Below are 22,754 nucleotides of genomic sequence, written 5' to 3'. Positions count from 1 at the left end.
TGGTCTTTCTAGTGTTTCTCACTATACATACTATATATGTGTTTAGGGCTGACCACTTGGGATTACCAAAATATTATTTTTCATTTTTTCTTAAAAAAAAGAAGCAGTGTTTAGTGAAATGGCCAATGTCAAGATTGAGGGAAAAGACAAACAAACAAACAAACAAACCAACAAAAATAATCCAGGCTCTCAGTTTGAAGGGAGCCTTCGTCTTATTTCTATCCTGTGACCTTGAGTGGGGCACACCTGCCTCTGAGTCTCAGTTTCCTGGTGGTCACAAGAGACACTAGCACATTCCTCTGGGGGCTGCTATGAAGACTGCATAGGAGTCAAGGAGTGAGGCTCCAAGATAAGGTCCTGGCTTGTGACACACTCAGCAACTCTCCACTATTCTCATGTTAGAGATGCAGCTTCCCCGGGCATCTGACAAGTCTTGCCACCTCTTTGTTCACAGCTCTAGATCCATCGTGGGCAAGCCTGTGACAGCCTATACCCTTGGTAAGTGGTGGGGCTGCCCAGAGACGGTGGGTGCCTAATGGAGGCAGGCAGTCCTGTCAAAATTGTGTGGGGTTACTCATCCCAGTTTCAGGGTTTCTGGCAGGATGTTTTGATAAAATAAATCTATTTTAAGTGACTGTAATGAAATACTAACCAGTTTCTGAAGGGTTTTAAAGATGTTTTTAAGAAGTTTTAGATCAAAGGCCCTGAGAAGGCAGGCCTTGCGCATTAAATATTTAGTACCGATTCAGTCACTTGAGAGCTCAGGCATCTTGACATTGCAAGAGAAAGAAAGCACATTCTAGTTGGGGACAGACTCATGTTAAAGACACAGGTGACAGGACTCAGCATCAAGAGGCCTATCTTCTGACTGGAATGTCAGAGGACTTGACCTTCGAGGCTGTCCATCTAAAGCTTCAGGATCTGAGAGAATTATTCATGACACACACTGGCTGAGCAAACAGGCTGTTTCTGAACACTGACAGCAGTGATCTGCCTCCTGCCTGCCGACAGCAGTCTCAGTGCCTCTCACTCTACACTGCCACTTGAGCCCACCAAGTGCCTCAGACCTGCCCTGTGTTCTGTGGTCCATGTGACAGACACTGTCCTAAGATCACATAGTCACTTACAGAGTCAAGGCACACAAAGCTTAGTGAGAGAAAGCCTTGTGAAGCCCATACTGAAATTGAGTGGCAAGGCTTGGGATGGTGTCAAGAGCTGTTGTCTCACAGTTCTAAAGTCTTTGAAATACATTTAATATCCCTTTGATGACAAGTAGCAATCTCAGGATTGGACATTGAAGGAAAGGTAAAACTCAATATCAGCTAGAAAGTAGTGGATTTTAATCAATAAACAGCCGTAGACACCCCAAGAACCTCTTAGTAGCTAAGAATCTTCTTCCCAGCAAAGTGATCACACTTGCCACCTTTAATACACTGCTTTTGACATCTAGTATTAGAGAACTATGCCATCCATTTGAACACAATTTTGAATTTCAGGTAGTGAATCTTTGTTTTGTATCATGGTAAGAAATAGTCTACCCAGGACTTGTAGTTTCAGATGATTTCTAGTAGTGTTATACCAGTGAATGTCCAAAACTAGGTGTTTAATGAACCCAAATTATATTAATAGTCAACAACTACATAATACTAAAAAAAATCACTTAACGTTTTTGAAGCTCAGATTCCTATTTTTTCTCTTTCTCCATCTTTATTAAATTGGTTATTTCTTATTTACATTTCAATTGTTATTACCTTTCCCGGTTTCCAAGCAAACATTCCCCCTAACCCTTCCCCCTCCCCTTCGACATGGGGTTTCCCCTCCCCATCCTCCTCCCCTTACTACCCTCTCCCCCAGATTCCTATTTTTGTTTTAGAATAATATTGAGAGTTTAAATGGGATTGTGCATGCAAACCACACTTGGCGCACTTCAGATATGCCCAATGAATGCAAAGTTCTCTTCACATTTTTCTGACCTTCGGGAAGCCAGAAGAACTCTAATGGATTTCTTTAGCATCCAGCCTCTCATCTTCACTATTTTTTCATTTTAGAAACTTTATTAAATTACATGTAGCATAAGTGATTCCATCAGTGTTACTGGTCACATTCATAGCATCATGGCCATGTAATCAGCATTATTTTGTTGAGAATATTGTCCTTTTTTCAAGCATCAAAACCTAACCCCACTCAACACTTTATTTTACTTGCCCACACCCCAGCACAATGTTTTATTTGTCCATTTATTGTTATAATATAGGACATGCTTACACTTTCTGAGAAGTATGATCCATGCTTCTAAGAATATTCACACAATAGTCTTTCCATCTCCAATTTTCATGGCTCTACACACATGGTTGGGGTTTCAGAGTCACATGGCAATCCTTTGTAACTTCCTATGGAACCATGGATAACTTCTCTAAGAACTGGCACATTTCATGCTTCTTCCCAATCTTCCCACCTGCATTTTGTCTGTAACCATATATGTGCACAACCAAGCAAGTTGTCTTGATATGTTCATATGTGTATGACATATATATGGTTACACACACACACACACACACACACACACACACACACACACACACGTAACAAACAAAGGAAAGCATTACTTTGGGAAGGAACATGATGGAATTGGTGGGAGGAAAGGAAGAAGAGTAATGCTATAATTATAAGACCTGTCAATAATGACCCCATTTCTGGCTCATAACAAAGAAGAGTGGGAAGCACAAGTTGATCCTACTAGAATAGGCTGCTATGAAAACAGTCAGTGCTCAGGGGTTGAGGAAAAGTCTGTGCTTGCAGGATAGCTGCTCACTTGGTTGGTGTGGAAAAGCACTGCCGTTAGATCAGGGGTTGGTTATATGCCTAATGGGAGAAAATTATTTTCTTAAGAGAGCCACAGGCTTCAGATAGTAAGCATCTTGGAACGATGAGACCTCCTTACTTCTTCAGCCCTCCCCTTATGAACATCTTTGAGAGGAGCCCCCACTTCAGGGAAAGCAGTTTTGCTTCTGAGACCTGGCTGACTCACAGCAAGGGAAGTGAGAAGATGTTTTCCCATTTATTTATTTTTTTGGTCAATATAATCAGTATTTACATTTTAGGTGAATAGTTTAAGTCTGTTAAAATAACAGACACCTAGACTGTCAAATCCTGTTGTGTACTCTGATCAAGATAGCCAGATAAATACTAACTCTCATGGTCTTTTCTGAGAAACACAGCCTTTTAGGTGTTCTTACAAAGTAAGGAAGTAAAAGATAGCACAATGCCATCATTTTGCATTCATATAAATCTTTATAAATAAAATATACTTTTAACTGTAGATATTAATTGAGAATGTATTGTCATGGAAGCAATAAAGGATTAATTTTATTCATTTTTTAAATAATCACAGGCTTTTGAGGTAAATTGTTTAGGTTCAGATCCAAAATACAATCATTGTCACTCATTAGCTCTGTACTTCTTTAGGTAAATTAATCTGTCTATACTTATATTCAAATATTTAAGTAAATAAACCGGACAGACTTCAAAAGTTGTCATGACAGTTATATCAGAAAATATATATCATCAGCTTAGCTACTGCAATGTGCTCAAAGGATGTTATTTTGATTTATGCTACTCTATAATATGCTCAGAAAAGGAAGATTTATGTTCCCTAAGACCCGATCAAAAAACAGACTAAGTAATATGAAGTAATTTGCTAGGCTTGACATTGAATGGTTCCCTGTACTGTTGTAACAATTCTGGTGGGATTCAAACGTTGATCAACCTGATTGTAAATACTGTACTGGGAATAGGGCAATTGTTGAAATGATTGTGTCTGCAGTTGTCAACATTGTAAATACTAGTCATATTAATAAAAATGCCTGGTCATTGGGTAAGGAATTTTGAGTTTTCAAATAAAATGCAGACATGTTTATACAGATCCATCACTTCTTAGGTGTACAACGGGTTCTACAGAACATCAGCCACTGTCTCCATTTTAAAGTAGGAGCCATTTTGCAGGCACACTCAGCATGTGATTATCTGTCTAAGCTGGACTATATATTTGTATTGGGGAAATGATCAGAAAAAAATAGATTTTCTCTGAGCAGAACAGTGCTGGGGAAGCAAAGGTCTAGGTATTATCTTGAGGGAGAGCTTAGTAAATAAAACACAGCCATCAGTCTTCTGACCACATTCAGCTCCTCAGGTTGCATGGAAGGACTTCTTAGAAGAGGAAGACTTCCTAACCCTAAGCATGAGTCAGAAGAAAGGGCAGGGAGATGAGCTTCACTCACTTAGAGACAACTGAGGGGTAGCCAGAGCACACAATGAGGACCAAGTCTAAGAGCACCTGGAAAGCTGGGGTGCCTTTCCTTGTATCATCAACTGTTACTTTATTGTCCAGTTCCTCAAATATGGGGGCAAAAGAAAATTCTGAAATAGAAGATGGCCTACAGCCCTGGTTCATGAGGCAAAGGTGCAAAAAGGTAGCTAAAAGTCTTAAGCTTTTTGACCAGGTTAATGACACAATCACTTATGTGGCAGAGAGAAAGAGAGAAGAGAGAGAGAGAGAGAGAGAGAGAGAGAGAGAGAGAGAGAGAGAGAGAGAGAGAGAGAGAGTTAAAGTCAGAAAAAAAACTAGGTACAAACCATCAAATTCTGGTTCTGGTTATTCAGACTTGAGTTTAAGCAAGGTAGTTAACTTGAACCCCATTTAAAAAGAAAAGAAATTAGCAGTTTACAATCTGGAAGAAGACTTTTAAGAGAATCCGGTCAGGCTGGCATCTTGGCCTCAGAGATTTGATTCTCTAGAATGGCAAAAAATTAATTTCTATACTTTAGGAGTCTCCTAGCTATGGTATCTCATCACAGTAATAAAAGAGAAAAAGCTATACAGTTTGGCTAAAATGTGTGTCTCTTTGTTTCAGTGAGGAGCAGGAGAGACCCAATCACTAACCAAAGTTCTGCTCCTTTGGTTCACACACCTCTGTCCTTAGCTCCTGTCTTCTTCAGCTAGAAAGGAAAGTTACTGCTAGAAGACTCATCTTAGTCCCTGCCCCAGACCAAATTTAACGACTTCTGCTGTCTATAGTTTAGGGATCATGAATGGAAGAGAGTGCTGAAAACCCTCAGCCACCTGGCTCCCTGTCACCCTTATGGAATGGCAGTTTGGACAAACAATATCAAGACTGTAATGTTCTTGTGACCTAGTTAGACAAAGGAAACATTAAAATATGTATGAATATTACTGAATAAGAATTATGAGTTTGATTCAACAGTTGTGGTGCATATTAATATTTTGTTATTATCCTTTTTAATATAGGAGAAATATTGGAAACCTCTATTCTCTTGATAACAAAACAACTATGTTTTAATGTAATGCTATGGTAAATAAGCCAGCAAATGTAATGATATTGGAGGATGGAATTAAATAATTTAGAAATTGATAATATAGCATGTAATAAATTAATATGAACCAAGACAGAAAGAGTAGGAAGTGTTTGCTTTAGTTTCTGGAATGATATGTATTTGCAAAAGCAAAGAAAGACTCTGAGTATAGCAGTTTCTCTTTGTAACAGAGATATAATTGCTGTCTATTTGGCTTCTTTGGTTAATGGGGGGAGGGTGCTGAAATCCAGGACCGACAACAGCTAGTGATGAACAGGAATTTGTGCTCCTGCCTTGATAAATTTTAGGATGTTTTTCTCAGTCTCTAACTTCTTCTTTAGTTTCCACCACTTCAGGAGCTTAGTTTTCCTGAAATATAAGCAAGTCTAAATGGAAAAATCTATTGAATAATACTCTAAATATAACTCTGAGAAAAATATACACATGGAATTTATATGCTATAATTCTTTATTTGTGGAGTGCTAGCATTGTGTTAGACTCTTTGTTAATTATCCATTTAATTTTCCTAATAAGTTCAAGTGACTCTATAATATAAATTATTAACTATAGATCAAGTATGTTTGTGAACCTACCTGGGGATACAAGGCAAAATCTAGTACAATAAATAATAAAAATCTAGTACCCCTTAAATAAACCCATTACAAGTGTTAGCCTATGAACTGGAGAATCTAGGCTGACAGGAGATCTGCATCAATAGGAGGAAAGATCTTGGCTACCTTGATATGATTTTAAGAATAGCAGAGGGCTTTAGGATACCTTGGGACAAAATTGGAAAGCTGGAATATTCTGGTTAGAAACCCAGAAAACCCATAGAAAACCCATTAAACCATGAAAGAACTTAACTACAGAATCCAGGATGACCCTAAGATCTGCCCAGAGCCAGCAACTACTAAGAGTAAACTATTGCTGTGGACAGTCACAAGTAATGCTAAAATCAATCAATGAATATGCTTCAGCATGTATTCAATACTAAGAGAAATATTCAAAACAAAAAGATGATTACTATATGATACCATTTATGTGAAATATTCAGAAATAATGAATTTACAGTTTCTACTATGGCCAAAAGTGGAGACTATCCAGAGATCTTTCTGAGGCTATAGAAATATTCAAAAACTATATTGTAATATTTATTCAGCTCTTAAAATTTGCTCAAAATTATATAATTTTATCTTTACAATGGGTAGATCTTTTTCTGTGTATACAGAAAAATGTAATATAAAATATCCACAAAAGAGATTTCCCAGGATGTCTTTGTTTTTATGTTGTTTTGCTTGATTGTATTACCAGGGACTACTGAGGAGTAGCAAAGTAAAATGTCATTTGCCATAACTCAAAAGGGTTGGTTACAGCTATAGTCATGATATGGAATAATCCTGGCAATAAAATATAATCTCTCTTTTTGCCTGTGATGTCAGACTCCATATTGGTATCCCCACTTATAATTATCTGCCTTCCAAATTGGGATAAGGATTAACTAATTATGGTGGTACCTTACACACCAACCATAATAAATACCTTGTAACCCAAACCAAGAGTTGTTTGGCCTGCAGAAGTATGCCAGAAAGCCCCCCCAAAATAACCTTAGTATCTGGTTTGAGACTCAACTCTGAGGATTGAACAGACTCACAGAGTTCATGTGGCACATATGTTTCATATGGAACAGTGGACCTTGACCATTCATCAGCTTTCCTTTCTTGAGACTATTCTCAATGTGCTTATTAGAGGGGCGGGGATGAGTATTAGAATTAAAGACTCAGTTTAAATCTTGAACCTCATACATGGACCTGAGTAAAAGAAATTACTTTTTGTAGCTTTATTTCATCCATTGGGAAATTTTTCCTACTCCATGAGCTACTCTGAGAAATAATTAGGATTGTCCACACAAAGGGAACGATCCAATATGTGGAAGCAGAATATAACCAATAGGACAGTGAAGATTTTCCAGGATATTAACTTCAATACTCCTGTCTACCTTAATCTTCCAAGAATTCCGTATGCCAAACAAGCCAGTTATCTAACTAAATATGACTGTGTAATGACTCTGGCCCTCTGTTTCCTGGGTAACATTAGTCTCAGCTTTGTACTCAGTAACCTTATTCATCTCTCAGTACACAAGTTAAAGCTTGTATTCTGCATGCTGTTTATTCTAAACATTAACTCTTTAAATAAATAATTCACATCTTTGATTATCTGGCTTACATATATTTGGGCATGTATAGTTTCTATGGTACAGAATACATTAACTTCTGAAAACAAACTGAGGCTTGTACAGCATTCTCAGATGTCCCGACCATGTCTCTCATGGCATCTAAAACACTTTTCCATCTTTCTATGAGAAACTTAAAGAATGAAACTCTTTATTCAACTCCATTTTTTGCTTTATAGTAAGAATGAAAAGCACCCAAAGAAAAGAGACAACATACAAGCCATGTGATGTTAGAGGAAGGAGCAGAATTGAGGCTTTCTGTGGCAGAGACCTCAGCTGCCCCTCAATATCAATTATCTTTCTTAACCAATTATTAGACAGAACAAGGCTTCTAAGAACAAAGACTACATTTCAAACCCTTATTTTACTGAAATATGGGTGGGAATTCTACTGAATGACATGTTATATATTTACATTTTCTTCACTCATTCCTTTTATTCTTATGCCTAGAACATAGATGCAATGTGGAATTCCAATATCTGATAATGATGTTGAAGACCACTTCCCATGGATGGCAGAGAGAGAAAGCTGTAGGAACATGACTCCCTGAGGCTTTCAAGGAGCACAGATACAGTATCTGCGGTAGATTGCTAGCATCCAGACTTAGGCGGAGAAAATAAATTTCTAATTATTAAAATATATTGTATAAAATAGTAAAAGAGAAAAAGAAATTAACTTCTATCTTGTTTAAGATATTATTTTTGCTATTATTTTAGATATCTATTATCAGAAGCTTAACTTATTTTATTGCCTGTCTTAAAAGTGGCCTGCTGTTTGCAGCACTTAGTAATACTCTTTTTTTTTTTTTTTTTGGTTCTTTTTTTTTTTCGGAGCTGGGGACCGAACCCAGGGCCTTGCGCTTCCTAGGTAAGCGCTCTACCACTGAGCTAAGTCCCCAGCCCCGCACTTAGTAATACTCTTAAACATGTATCTTTTTTATTCCTATATTTTTAGTTTACATACTTTTCCTCATTAATTAATTTATTCACTTTAAAGCCTGATCCTAGTCCTCTCCCTTCTCTGTTCCCAGTCCTATCCTCACACCCCTACCCCAGTTTCCCATCCCCTTTTCCTCAGGGAAATGGGTAACAGTCCACCCTGGTACATCAAGTCCCAGCAGGATGCATCCTCTCTCACTGAGGCCAGAGAAGGCAACTCAGCTATAGAAAAGGGATACAAAGGCAGGCAACAGAATTAGAGACAGCCCCTGCTCTAATTAAACTTGTATCTTAATTTATTCCTTCATAAATGCAATCATTCACTCAATATCCTGCTGGGTAAATGAGAGAAATAAAAGTTCCTTTTTTCTTAAGTGCATAAATATTAATGGGAAATTTATTTTTTAAAATTATCTACCAGTTCATATGTTTGATAAACATTTATATTAGATTTTCTCTAACAGTTTCATTTCAAATAATCCCAGTCTCTAGTAATATATTGCTATCAGGATTAAGTGTTTCTAATTTGTTCTTTTTCCTCTACATTCACTACCTACCCTTTTTCACTTTTAAGTTTTCCTGGAAAGTATGTTCTGCATGGGGACACATCAATGGGATTTCTTACCAACGGTTGGGTTGCCCAATAAGGAGCCTCAGTGGGACACCAAAGAGGTATTAGAATGAAGAGTACATGCAGTCATGCTATATACAACAGTATGATTAATGGTAGAAACACAGTGGTTCCTCCCCCTCCCCTTCTATATTGGTGTTCCCCTCCCCATCCTGCCCCCATTACCGCCCTCCTCCCAACAATCACGTTCACTGGGGGTTCAGTCTTGGCAGGACATAGGAAAGAGATCAGGAGTCAGTCACAAATGCAAGCATCACCAACAGAATACAAGAGATAGAAGAGAGAATCTCAGATGTAAAACATACCCTAGAAGACATTGACACAACAGTCAAAGAAAATATGAAAGGCAAAAAGATCCTAACTCAAAATATTTAAGAAATCCAGGACACAATGAAAAGACAGAACCTAAGAATAATAGGTATATAAGAGAGTGAAGATTCCCAAATCAAAGGGCCAGCTAGCAACTTCAATAAATTATAGAAGAAAAGTTCCCTAACCTAAAAATGAGATGCCCAAAAACATACAAGAAGCCTACAAGACATGAAACAGGTGGGACAAGAGAAGAAATTCCTCCCATCACATAATAATTAAAACACAAAATGCACAGAACAAAGAAAGAATATTCAAAGTGGTAAGGAGAAAATGTCAAGTAACATATAAAGGGAGACACATCAAGATTACATGAAACTTCTCAATAGAGACTATAAAAGCCAGAAGACCTTGGGCAGATGTCATACAGACCCAAAGAGAACAAAAATGCCATCCCAGTCTATTATGTCCAGCAAAACTCTCAATTACCATAGAGGGAGAAACCAAGACATTCCAGGACAAAACCAAATTTAAAAAATATCTTTCCCCCAATCCAGCAATACAGAGGATAACAGAATGAAAATTCCAACATAATGAGAGAAACTACACCCAGAAAAGCAAGAAACTAATCTTCTCATAAAAGAAGAGAACCACACAAGCATAATTCCACCTCTAACCACAAAAATAACAGGAAGCAACAATCATTGGTCCTTATTATCTCTCAACATCAATGGACTCAATTCCCCAATAAAAAGACATAGACTAGAAAGCTGGATATGAAAATAGTACCCAACATTTTGTTGCACATGGAAACACATTTCAGTAACAAAGACAGGCATTAACCCAAATTAAAAGGCTGGAAAAATTTTTTTTCAGGAAAATGGTCTCAAGAAACAAGCTGGAGTAGCAATTCTAGCATCCAATAAAATAGACTTTCAACCAAGAGTTATCGATAAAGATGGGAAATGACACTACATACTCATTCATGGAAAAATCCACCAAGAGAAACTTTCAATTTTAAACTAGATTGCCCCAAATACAAGGGCACTCACATATGTTTAAAAAAAGGAAAAGGAAAAGAAAAACAAACAAGCATTACTGAAACTCAAAGCACACATTGAAGCTCACACACTAATAGTTGGAGACTTCAACACCCCACTCTCATCAATGGACAGATCATGGAAACAGAAACTAAACAAACAAACAGTGAAACTAACAGAAGATATGAAAAAGATGGACTTAACAGATGTTTACAGAACATTTTATCCTAAAATAAAAGAATATACCTTCTCAGCTCCTCACAGTACCTCCTTCAAAATTGACCATATAATAAGATACAAAACAGGCCTCGACAGATAAAAGAAGGTTGAAATAATCCCATGCATTCTATCAGATAACCACAGACTAAGGCTGGTCTTCAAAAACAACAACGAAAGCCATGAAGTTCACTTACACATGGAAGCTGAACTCAATGATAACTTTGTCAGGGAAGAAGTAAAGAAAGAAATTAAAGACTCTTGGAATTTAAGGAAAATGGAGGGACAACATACCCAAACTTATGTGACACAATTAAAGGAGTAGTAAGAGGAAAACTCACAGCTCTGAGTGCATCCACAAAGAAACTAGAGAAAGCATACATGATCAGCTTAACAGTACATCTAAAAGCTCTAGAACAAAAAGAAGCAAATACAACAAAGAGGAGTAGATGGCAGGAAATAATCAAACTCAGGGTTGAAATCAATCATGTAGAACAAAGAGTACTATAAAAAGAATAAACCAAACCAGGAGCTGGTTCTTTGAGAAAATCAACAAGATAGATAAACTCTTTGCCACACTAACCAGAGAGCACACAAACAGTTTGGAAGTTAACAAAATCAGAAATTAAAAATGGAGACAAAACAACAGAAACTTAAGAAATTCAAAAAATTATCAGATCCTACAACAAAACCTATATTCAGCAAAACTGGACATGAAGTGGATGATTTTATAAACAGATACTAACCAAAGTTAAATCAGGATCAGATAAACCATCTGAACAATACCATTACCCCTAAGGAAATAGAAGCAGTCATTAAAAGTCTCCCAACCAAAAAATCCCCAGGACCATATAGTTTTAGTGTAGAATTCTATTAGACCTTCAAAGAAGACATAATACCAATACTTTTCAAACTATTTCATAAAATATAAACAGAAGGAACACTAAGACATTTTATGAAGTCACATTTATACTAATACCTAAACCGCACAAAGATCCAAAAAGAAAGAGAACTTTAGACCTCATGAATATTGATGCAAAAATACTCAATAAAATTCTTGCAAACCAAATCCAAGAATACATCAGCATGATCATTCACTATGTTCAAGTAGGCTTCATCCCAGAGATGCAGGGATGGTTCAATATACAGAAATCCATCAATGTAATCCACTATATAAACAAAGTCAAAGAAGAAAACCCCAAGATCATCTCATTACATGCTGAAAAAGCCTTTGACAAAATACAACAACCCGCCAGGCTAAAAAGTATTGGAGACAATAAGAATTCAGGTCCATTTGTAAATATAATAAAAGCAATATACAGCAGACCAATAGCCAACATCAAGCTAAATGGCAAGAAACTTGAAGCAATCCCACTAGCATCTGGAACAAGACAAGGCTGCCCACTCTTCTCCTATTAGTACTTGAAGTTCTAGCCAGAGAAATTAGGCAACAAAAGGAGATCAAAGGAATACAAATTGGAAAGGAGGAAGTCAAGACATTGCTATTTGCAGATGCTAGTATACTTAAGAACTCCAAAAAGTTCCACAAGAGAACAACTAGAGCTGATAATCCACTTCAGCAAAGTGGCTGGATACAAAGTTAACTCAAACAAATCAGTAGCTTTCCTCTACTCAACGGATAAGCCAGCTGAGAAAGAAATTAGGGAAACGACACCCTTTATAATAGTCACAAATAATATGAAACATGTTGGTGTGACGCTAATCAAGAAAGTGAAAGCTTTGGATGACAAGAACTTCATGTCTCTGAAGAAAGAAATTGAAGAAGACCTCAGTAGATGAAAAGATCTCCCATGCTCAGGGATTGGCAGGATTAACGTAGTAAAAATGGCTGTCTTACCTAACACAAACTACAGATTCAATGCAATCCCCATCAAAATTCCAACTCAATTCTTCATAGAGTTAGGATAGCAAAAAAACCCAGGCTATCAAAAATCATTCAAAACAATAAAAGAACTTCTGGGGGGAATCACTCTTCTTGACCTCAAGCTATTTTATAAAGCAACAGTCTTAAAAACCGCATGGTATTGGCACGGAGACAGACAGGTAGAACAATGGAATAGAACTGAAGACCCAGAAATGAACTCACACACCTATGGTCACTTGATCTTTGACAAAAGAGCCAAAACCATCCAGTGGAGAAAAGATTGCATTTATAACCAACGGTGTTGGTTCAAACCTGGCAGTTAGAATGTAGAAGAATGCAAATTGACCCATTCTTACATCCTTATACAAAGCTCCAATCCAAGTGAATCAAAGAGCACCACACAAAACCAGATACAATGAATCTAATAGAAGAGAAAATGGGAAAGAACCTCGGACACATTGGCACAGGGGAAATTTTCCTGAACAGAATGTGAATATCTTATGCTCTAAGATCAAGAATTGAGAAATAGGATCTCATAAAATTGAAAATGTTCTGTAATGTGAAGGACACTGTCAATATTCTAATATGGCAATCACAACTTGGGAAAAGATCTTTACGAACATTACATCTGATAAAGGGCTAATATCCAAAATATACAAAGAACTCAAGACTCCAGAGAATCAAATAACCCTATTAAAAAATATGGTCAAGAGCTAAACAGAGAATTATTAATTGAGAAATCTCAAATGGCTGAGAAGCACTTAAAGAAATGTTTGACATCCTTAGTCATCATGGAAATGCAAATCAAAAGAACCCTGAGATTCCACCTCACACCAGTCAGAATAGCTAAGATCAAAAACTCAGGTGATGGCAGATGCTAGCAAGGATGCAGAGAAAGGGGAACATTCCTCCATTGCTGTGGGATTGCAAGCTCATAAAACCACTTTGAAAATCAGTCTGGAGGTTCTCAGAAAATTGGAAATAGTTCTACTTCAAAACCCAGCAGTACCACTCCTAGGCACATACCCAAAAGATACTCCAACATGTAACAAGGACACATGATCTACTGTGTTTATAGCAGCCTTATTTATAGTAGCCAGAAGCTGGAAAGAACCCAATAGTCCCTCAACAGAGGACTGGATACATAAAATGGGGTACATATACACTATGGAGTACTACTCAGCTATTAAAAACAATGATTTCATGAAATTCTTAGGCAAATGGCTAGAACTAAAAACGTCATCCTGAGTGAGATAACCAAGTCACAAAAGAACACACCTGGTATGTACTCACTTCTGTCAAATAGAAGCTCAGAATACCTATGATATAATTCACAGACTATGAAACCGAAGAGGAAAGAAGATCACACCAAAGTATGGATGCTACAGTACTACTCAGTAGGGAGAAGAGAATACACTCTGAGAAGTAGATGGAGAAAGGTGTCTGGGAGGGAGATAGGAGGGAAAGGGATAAAGGGGGGACAGTCAGATATGGGAGGAGATGAGGACAAGAACAGATGGTGGGAAATTTGAAAGTAGGTGTATAGCAGTGGGGGGTTAGAGAACTGGGGGTAGCTACAAGAAAGTCCCAAATGCCAGGGACCCAAGAAGTTCCCAGGATCCAACAGGGAAACCTTTAGCCAAAATATACCACAAAGAGGAGATATAATCTGTAGGGACCATATCCAGTGGATAGGCTGCACCCAGTTGAGGGATGAGGCCACTGTAAAAATATTAATCCAGAATTCCTCCTGTCAATAGGAGATGCAGGGACAAAGAGTGGCACAGAAACTGAATGAAAGGCCATCTAGAAACTGCCCCACGTAGGCACCCATCCCATCTGCTGAAACCAAACCCAGACACTATTGCTAATGCGAAGAAGTGCTTACTGACAGGGGCCTCTATGGCTTTCCCCTGAGAGCCTCTTCCAGAACCTGATAAATACAGATGCAGATGCTCACAGCCAAACATTAGACTGAGCATGGGAACCCCAATAGGGAAGTTAGGGCAAGGACTGTAGAAGCTAAAGGGGTTTGTAACCGCAGAGGAAGAACAATATCAACCAACCAAACCCCGAAAGAACCCAGGGACTAAACCACCAAGCAAAGAGCACACATGGAGTCACCCATGGCTCCAGCTGGATATATAGCAGAGGATGGCCTTATCTGGCATCACTGCAAGGGGAGTCCCTTGGTCCTGGGGAGGCTTGCTGACCCAGGATAGGCCAATGCTTAGCTGCTGAGGCAGGAGTGGTTAGTTGGTTGTGGAACACTCTCATAGAGGCAGGGTGAGGGAGGAGGAGGGGGGGCTGGTGGAGGGGACACTGGGAAGGGGAATAACATTTGAAATGTAAATAAATAAAATAACCAATAAAAAAGAAAGCCCAACTAAGATAACCACCTAGTTCTTTCTATTCCAACAGTTAAAAACAAATATGGAATGGATGTTAAAATCTTTAGACCAGGAACTTAAACCAATAGAACAAAAGTAAGTTTGGGAAGTGACCCAGAACAGAGACAAACGCACATTTACTCAGCATTCCATACCGATTGCCATCCTATACTCAAAGTAAGCTGGATTCACTAAGAAGCAAATTTATTCCCATTGAGAAGTTTACCACCATGAAACATTTTTGTGCCTTTGTAGCACACAGTAGACACCTTCTCTTCTTTCAGTGACTCAGGGAGTGTCCAGAACATTTTGAAGAGAGCTGTTTCAGTTTCCTTCCTTATGATGACCATCTGTCTCAAATCTTACTCTCTTACTCTCTGGTGCCCTTGGAGTAATGGATCACACTTTCAAAAACAGTCACCAAAATAATCCTTATGATTATTTCTAGGTATGGAATTATTATTTGAAGCTTATTTCTATTTATTATTTTAAAATTTGAAAACACTCCAGAGCATATAGTCTACAGAACACCATTTTCATAATTTATACTCTACAAAATTCCATTGCTGAGTTCCCACTTTATTGTTGCCTTTTTCAAAATGGGCACCCCAAGCTAGATTCTGGCCTTACCACACTCTGTCCAAGCTGTTCCCGGAAGAAGTAGTCCATGTTTTTCTTTTGTAGGCTGTCGAGGTAGTGCTGGAAGCGAGTATATGTATATGGGTAGCAATAAGCAAACTGGTAAATATCATCTTCTCTGTCGAAACAGAATGCAAAGGACATCACATAATTCTTCCTGTGGTCTGGGCAGCGATAGTAGTAAACATTTTTTGGTGGTAGCCTTTGCCTAGAAGATACAAACAAGGACAGTAACTCAAGACTTAAAGTTAACAAATGGGAGTGAATGTCTAGGAAAATGTCTAGAAAAATGGTGTCATGGCAATGGGAGAATGATGAAGCTCCACGGGGTCAAAAACATATGGGGAAAAGGAAGCACGTTGTCAAAGGCTGGCGCTCTGCTTTCTCAATAGTTTGGAAAATGCAAAATTAACAAAGACAAACCAATTTTGTAGATTTGTCTACCCCTAGTTTGTTATCCCTGTATGCTTAGGCATTGTGTTAGGGTTGGGAGATAACAATAGCAAATTTGACAAGTAATATCAGTAATATTATAAGAGGAAAACAGTCAAAACTTAAGAATATACAATATAGTTACAAAAAGTCTGATCGTTTGAATAACAATGTACCTCAGAAATCCCACGTTGGTAGAACTGTCTGGGAAGAGTTAGGGTGTGTAGAGTTGTTGGAGCTGGTATAGCATTGAGGGTAGGATTTGAGGTTGCAAAAGCCCATGCCATTGGTAGTTAGTTCTCTCTGTGTTTTCTCTTTATAGAACAAGTTGTAAGCTATCAGCACCTCTTCTAGTTCCATGGCTGCCTGATGCCATGCTTCCTGCCAAGATGGTTGTAGACTCTAACTGTATGGAACTCTGAGTCTCAAATTAAAAACGCTCTTCTATACGTTTCCTTGCCTATGGTGTTTTGTCACAGAAATTGAAAAGTTACTAAAACAGATGGCAAAAGGTTCTTTAAGAAAAATAAAGTCCAGGGCATTGAGACATCAATGAGTAGAAGTCTATTTTTCTGAGGAAGTTCGGATTTGTTTTCTATTATAAGACTAACTCACATTTTTAAAGTAAACTAATATGCACTGTGAATACTCAAGAGAAAGAAACAAAATATTCAACATTACTTTAAATTATTAATAATATTTTGAACAGAGTACTATATAAGACTAATTTTTAATTTAATACTTCAGCACATTTCTTTTCTTCCTACTCAAAGAGAGTCAGATAAAACTGTACCTCTTCCATTATCTTGTGGTAGCAGCCATGGGATAATTCAACTCACACATTTAATAGTTGATCATGCTCTTTTATTGATTGCTATATAAGTTTTATGTACCTAGACTGATCTAGAAGATCTTTAAGACAAAGGATATTTTGGAGAATGCCTACACTGGGTGAAGAATATAAGACGTGCATCTTATGGCTTTGATTTAGTAGAAGAATCAAGGGGAACAGAAAGAGTGTAAGCCAGAGGAGGAGAGTGAAGAAGGTGAAATCAAGAAAATCAAGAATGGTGGTGGCTGCACGCAGAGCAGTCTGGAAATTTGTTGAATGACAGATCCATGAGCCTTATTATGATTAGTGTTAAAATGTTAACGTGACGGAAGTTAGAATATCATGGAAACTTGGGCCTCTGCACATCTCTGGAAGGAATTATCTTGGGTATAGTAATCAAGGTGGAAAGTGCGCAATCACTGTAGGTGACTGCGTCACTTCTAGGCCAGAGATTTTGGAGTATTTAAAGAGTACAGAAAGCATGCATGCGTGCATTGTTTTGTTCTCCAGACTGCAGATGTAATGGAAAACCTACTTCCAATTCTTGATGTCTGAACTTCCATACCATATCAGACTATGACTTTGGATTGAGAGTTAAACCTTTTCTCCCTTGTTTGTGTCAGAGTGCTTTATCACAGCGTTGGGAAAAGAAAACAAGACAAGTATTCAAATATGTTTTGTGCTTTGCTAAGGTGAATTACCTGGTTAAGGTGAGGGAAGAAGGTATGAGATTTTTTTAAGTTCCGAGATAATATAGCAGTGATGTTTACTCATATATTTAGATATATGACTCTACTGGATATATTAAATATTAAAATAGTTGATTATATTAGAAAACAAGTGGTTGAAACGGTAAGCCATGGAACTAAGAAAGATGAGAACTTGAAGGTGCTTAAGTACAGTGTGGAAATATCCACCTCAAGCCAAAGGAATTGGAATTTTCATATAAAGTTCAGAGGTGGTATCAGGATGCAAAGTGCTGTGCTTAGATTCACCAAAGCAATACATTTACTTCCTACTTCCAAGAGAATGAATATGAGGAAATAATCTTCATATAAGACCTTCAAGAAAACTCCACATACACTCATTCTAACCAGATTGCTAGGCTGAATCTGCCTATATTGAAATGCTGGGGTTACTCCTGATGAGGCAGAGTAGTAACGGAAAATGGGTGGGAAGCAAGGAGTAAAGACATTACCTGATGCTCCTATGTATGGAATGTAAGAGAATGAGAAATGAATACTGTACTCAAAGTGTCACACTACAGTTGATGGTTTTACTATCAAATAATAAAGTATCATGTTCCAAGTGAACAAAAGAGAGGTGAAGGAAATAGAAATTTAAAAGAATGAGACTATTAACTATGAGACTGAGTTCCACAGGATAATGGTAATGGTGGAAAGGATTATCAAGAAGGCACTACTGAAAAGGCAAGAATAGAGTGGGAGTAACAGATCTAAGGAGGGATGTTGAAGTAGAGAAAATGTGTGTGCTCCACAATTGCAATTTGATTGATGATGCAAGAACAGGAGGGTGGGGAGGAAGCTCATCTCCAAAGCTTGGATTAATAGTTGGAAAGAAAGCCAGTGAAAGAACTTTGAAGACTCCATGCTGTGATGGTCACTCCAGGTCCTGGCTCAGAGATCTGAGTAGGAGTCTCCTGGAGACCTGGATTAGTGTATGTTCCTCAGCAGGCAATGCCTATAGCCATAAGGTCTCTTGGGTTATGACATTATTTCTAACTGTTTGCTAGTACATCCAGCCAAGGCCCATAGTTCAAATGTATCTGCCCCATCTTTCCAATCTTCTATTCAAATGTAGCTGTGGGTCCTGAGGGCCTACTGTCTCCATGGAATGTTTTAGGCTCAGTCAGAGTTCATATGCTTACTGATGTCTCGATTCCTCTCCTGGATAGGTGACAATGCTTGGTCTGAGGGCAGGCAGAGTGGAGTTAATGGATCCATCAGTAATCATTCAGGAAATCTGAAATCTGGTATGGGGATTAGATTTTCCAGGTGCCACCAAAGATACACACAGAAACCTGGTTGGTAAATTCTCATCAGTCAGGTGGTGCAAGGAATAAAGACAAAGGAGGTAAGACAAGGAAGGAAAGGCATCTTTCTCCCTTAGAATATACTTCAATATACTTTTGGTTTTGTCCTATTTTTCTTATGCTCTTGCTATGCCTCAGGTGTTGTCTACTGTTTTATATGCATTTAATACTCCCAAGCATCTTGTGAGATATGGATTATTAACATTCTGTCACAGAGAAAAGAAAATCAAAGCTCAAAGAGGTGAAAAATTCTCAAAGACCCAAGTTTTGTTAATAGCAGGACCTCCATTGGGCCAGTCGACTCCAGAGTCTATACTCTGAATTCTGCCCTGTTCTATCCTGCCCTCATTCTTTGGCCACTTATTTATTAAGCTTACCTTGTGTTTCAGGGAAATCTGTTTTCACAGTGTTCTCAGCAGTCTCCTCCTGCTAGAAGCGCTTTAAGCAACTCTCTGTCCTCACATTTCACTTTGGCCCACATGGCTTCCCCTACCTTCCTTGAGATTCAGGATCCTGTGTTCCTTCCTCCTTCTCTCAAAGGCCATCTACGCTTTGTTCATACTGAACTACTCCAGACTCTTCACCAAAGTTACACAGCTTAGCAATTGATGTTTGTAAGACCTGGATAGATGCCTGCTCATTCAATTCTATTCTTATACCTGACACTTGAATGATTATTAGCAAAGGGTTATATGTTCAAAATGAACTAAAGAATCTGTAAGCCAAAGCTGTGCACATGACAAAGGCAAATAAAGGCCAATCCTTGTTTCTCCTCTAAAGCTTTCTCTGACTACTCAGTCTTCAGCAGCTTGTCTCTGCTTTGATAAGGGCCCTTTATCACGTGGCTTGTCTTCTAAAAATGAGTAGTGAAAGTAAATAGATTTTTCTGCAAAGAGAATGTAAACATCTTTGTGATGGAAACCAAATCATTTCTTCTTTCTACTCCCCACGGGTGATGGCACATGGAGTCCTCCAACATTTATTTCAAAGCAAAGCAAATGCTAGAACAATGCAAAGATCTGTCCAAAAGATGAGTTGCAGGCATCAAGAAGGCTGATTTTAGTTCAGTGGAAAATAGGGACTTTATAATATTTCACAGAAAAGAAAGCAGAGAGACTTGTATTAACAGAAACTGTAACAAAAATACGGTTTCTGAGTGTGAAGGAATGTGGCCATACTTATTAGATGAAGCACTCTCATTTTGCTGAACACAATCTGAGATAATTCAAATAAAACCTAACAATAATGGTATCAGTTATCATGTTGTGACATCCTGTGTGTGTATACAGCACCGACTACCTGCCAGGCCATCCTAAACATTTTGCAATGTACTAGCTCCTTAGCCCTGTGCAATATTCTGAACTTACTCCTCCCAACCCCAAAAGATGAAGGGGATGATATACCCAAAGCTCTTCTTAAGGGAAGCAGGCTGTTTGTGGCTCTCCAGGAGAATGCAGGAATGAAATGATTCAAGATGTTGTCAGAGAGCTAGGATAACTCCAGTCACTAGTGTGTATGCTCTTAGGACTGAGAAATGTTTAAGAGTTCCTACAATAAGCTATCACTTAGCCTCCATTGAGATAATGGAAGCAGACATCCAACGTATAAAGGAAGTAGCTCTCATTACAAGACTCAGAAGTGTGTGCAGAAGGGGTGTGTGTGCACATACACATATAGCACATTTACGCAACCATACTCAGGATTCCCTATTTCAGCCAGATGTCGCATATCATATCATCTAGTTTTCTTCACTGTTAGACTGAGCTCCCTTGAGAGAAGGATTCATATAGTCAACACTATTGCTATCTTTGCAGAATTTTACGCAAAGGAGTGGTAAAAAACAGCTGATGCATTGAATAAATGAATATCTTTATAAATAAATTATTTTAACTTTCCTAACCTAAGTACCTTTTACTCTTTCCATGTGAAATGTAGAATCATTTCCTAAATAGATGACATTCTCACCTTCTTGCCTTTATAATGTGTCCATCTCACTGTAGTTGACTTCCCCGTACATTTCTATAATATAGTATCCCAATTAGACATAAGTAAAGTCCAAGTTTCATGATATTATTTTTGACTCTTGGTTAGAAACTTCACAATGTAGTAAGTTAATAAATACTAGGAGTAGAAACTGTTGCTTTTCTTACTTATCTGAAAGTTTACAGGTGCGAACACAGTGCCTGACCCTGGAGAAGTTAATACATGGTTCCTAAATGAGTGAATTTATCTTTTAATAGTTTATGAACGAAATGGAAGGCAACACCCCCCCCCATTTCCCATCTTCTCCATCTTTCTTGAAATGCATTGAGTAAATTTTAAAAACACCCTTTTAGAGATTACTCGAACACATGAAAAAATGATAAACCGAGGAACTAAGTATATGAAGCTCTCTAATTTTATAATCTCAATCTCTCCTTAAGGCCCAGAAATTGGGGGTTTCTAATTTCTTCGCCAGTGAAGCAGAAAGTGCCAGCTTGAATGTGTATGTTCTAACTCTAGGGCCTTTCTCGATAGCAGGTAAACAGGCAATTTTGTTTCAAACCAACAGAACAGGAAATAGTGAAGAATCAGTCTCATGTTTCACCTAAGCTACACAAGGCCATTCCTCTGTGTTTGGCTGGAATGATTGAGACCATCATGCTGTTATCCTTAACTGAGGTATTCAACATAACATCACAAAGCTATCCAGATATTCCCATAGGACCACATATTAAGCACATCCTGTACACAACATTGTGTTATGTATCTTCTACTACTTTTTAGTAGTAAGTACATATTTTTTTCTGATTCAAGCAAGCATGTGCTACCTTACATTCACACAACAATTATGGGTCTAATCTTCTGGTTCCTCTAGTTCAATCATCCAGGGTCACAAAGCAATGTGGTATCTACTTCCCTGGTACATTTGAAAGTAGGATAAGATTCCATTCTTATTCCTTCTGTGAGGGCAGCTGAATATTTCATGCTTTGTCTAGGCTAGGTGTGGCTTTTCATCTGTGTGTGGCTGGAGTGGTTGAGGCTATGATCTAACTAGAGCCAGTTGGCCCCTTCCTTGTCCTCTCTGATGTGTGGTACAGTTAGGCACCTGGCATAGATATCCATATTATAAATCTACTCTCCCTAGGCAAATGGAACTCATTCCTATCTCCAATACTATCTTCTCTCAAATAATTATAACGTTCCTGTCACCAGCACATCTACTCTTATCTCTTCTCTGTGCACTTTGTCATAGTTAATCTCCCCCAATCACTGAAAGAGAAAGAGCATGAGGCACTGATCAGATGCAGGCAATAAATTTTTACACCTCTGTGTCTAATCAGATTACCATTTTATCAGCTAATGTGTACTATGAGTGGGAGGAGAGAGGCAGGGTTATAAATTGCCAGTGGAATTTTTGATAACAAAAAAGATAATGCTCCTTTCTTGAATTAACCTTTTTGTCCTATACACTGGCTTTTTTTCTTAGTTTGCTTTATAACATCATTTTTTAATTTTGTCACTGCCTTCTGGAGAAGGACACCCATACACTGTGGCAGCAGTTGCTTCTATTAATTCCACACAATTAAAAACAATAATATTAAAGCCAATTATTTTTTCTGGTTAAGAGCCAGAGAAGAGCTGAGACTTATTATTTCTATGGTCATAGACAGAAACAATATTCCTACCTGCGGCTGGATACTGGCAAAATGCCAACCTATGTAGAAACTTCAGGGACCATGCCAGAAGAGGCTTGAACTACAAACTCTAACTCTTCTCCTATGATTCTGAGAAATAGCAAGAAGACAA

At 38.1% G+C, this 22,754-nt stretch overlaps 1 protein-coding gene across 1 annotated transcript in view; it reads right to left on the bottom strand.

Moving 5' to 3' along the window:
• Window positions 1-22,754, bottom strand: part of Agbl4 (AGBL carboxypeptidase 4) — a 1,279,356-nt gene that overhangs the window by 517,872 nt on the left and 738,730 nt on the right. The window contains 1 exon segment of the mRNA NM_001350232.2: window positions 15,640-15,856. Coding sequence (NP_001337161.1) covers window positions 15,640-15,856 — 217 coding nt within the window.

This window comes from Rattus norvegicus, chromosome 5 (assembly GCF_036323735.1).
Source record: "Rattus norvegicus strain BN/NHsdMcwi chromosome 5, GRCr8, whole genome shotgun sequence".
NCBI classification, from domain to species: Eukaryota; Metazoa; Chordata; class Mammalia; order Rodentia; family Muridae; genus Rattus; species Rattus norvegicus.
Note: the sequence above shows the minus strand (reverse complement) of the source record. Positions and strands in the feature narration are given on the sequence as shown.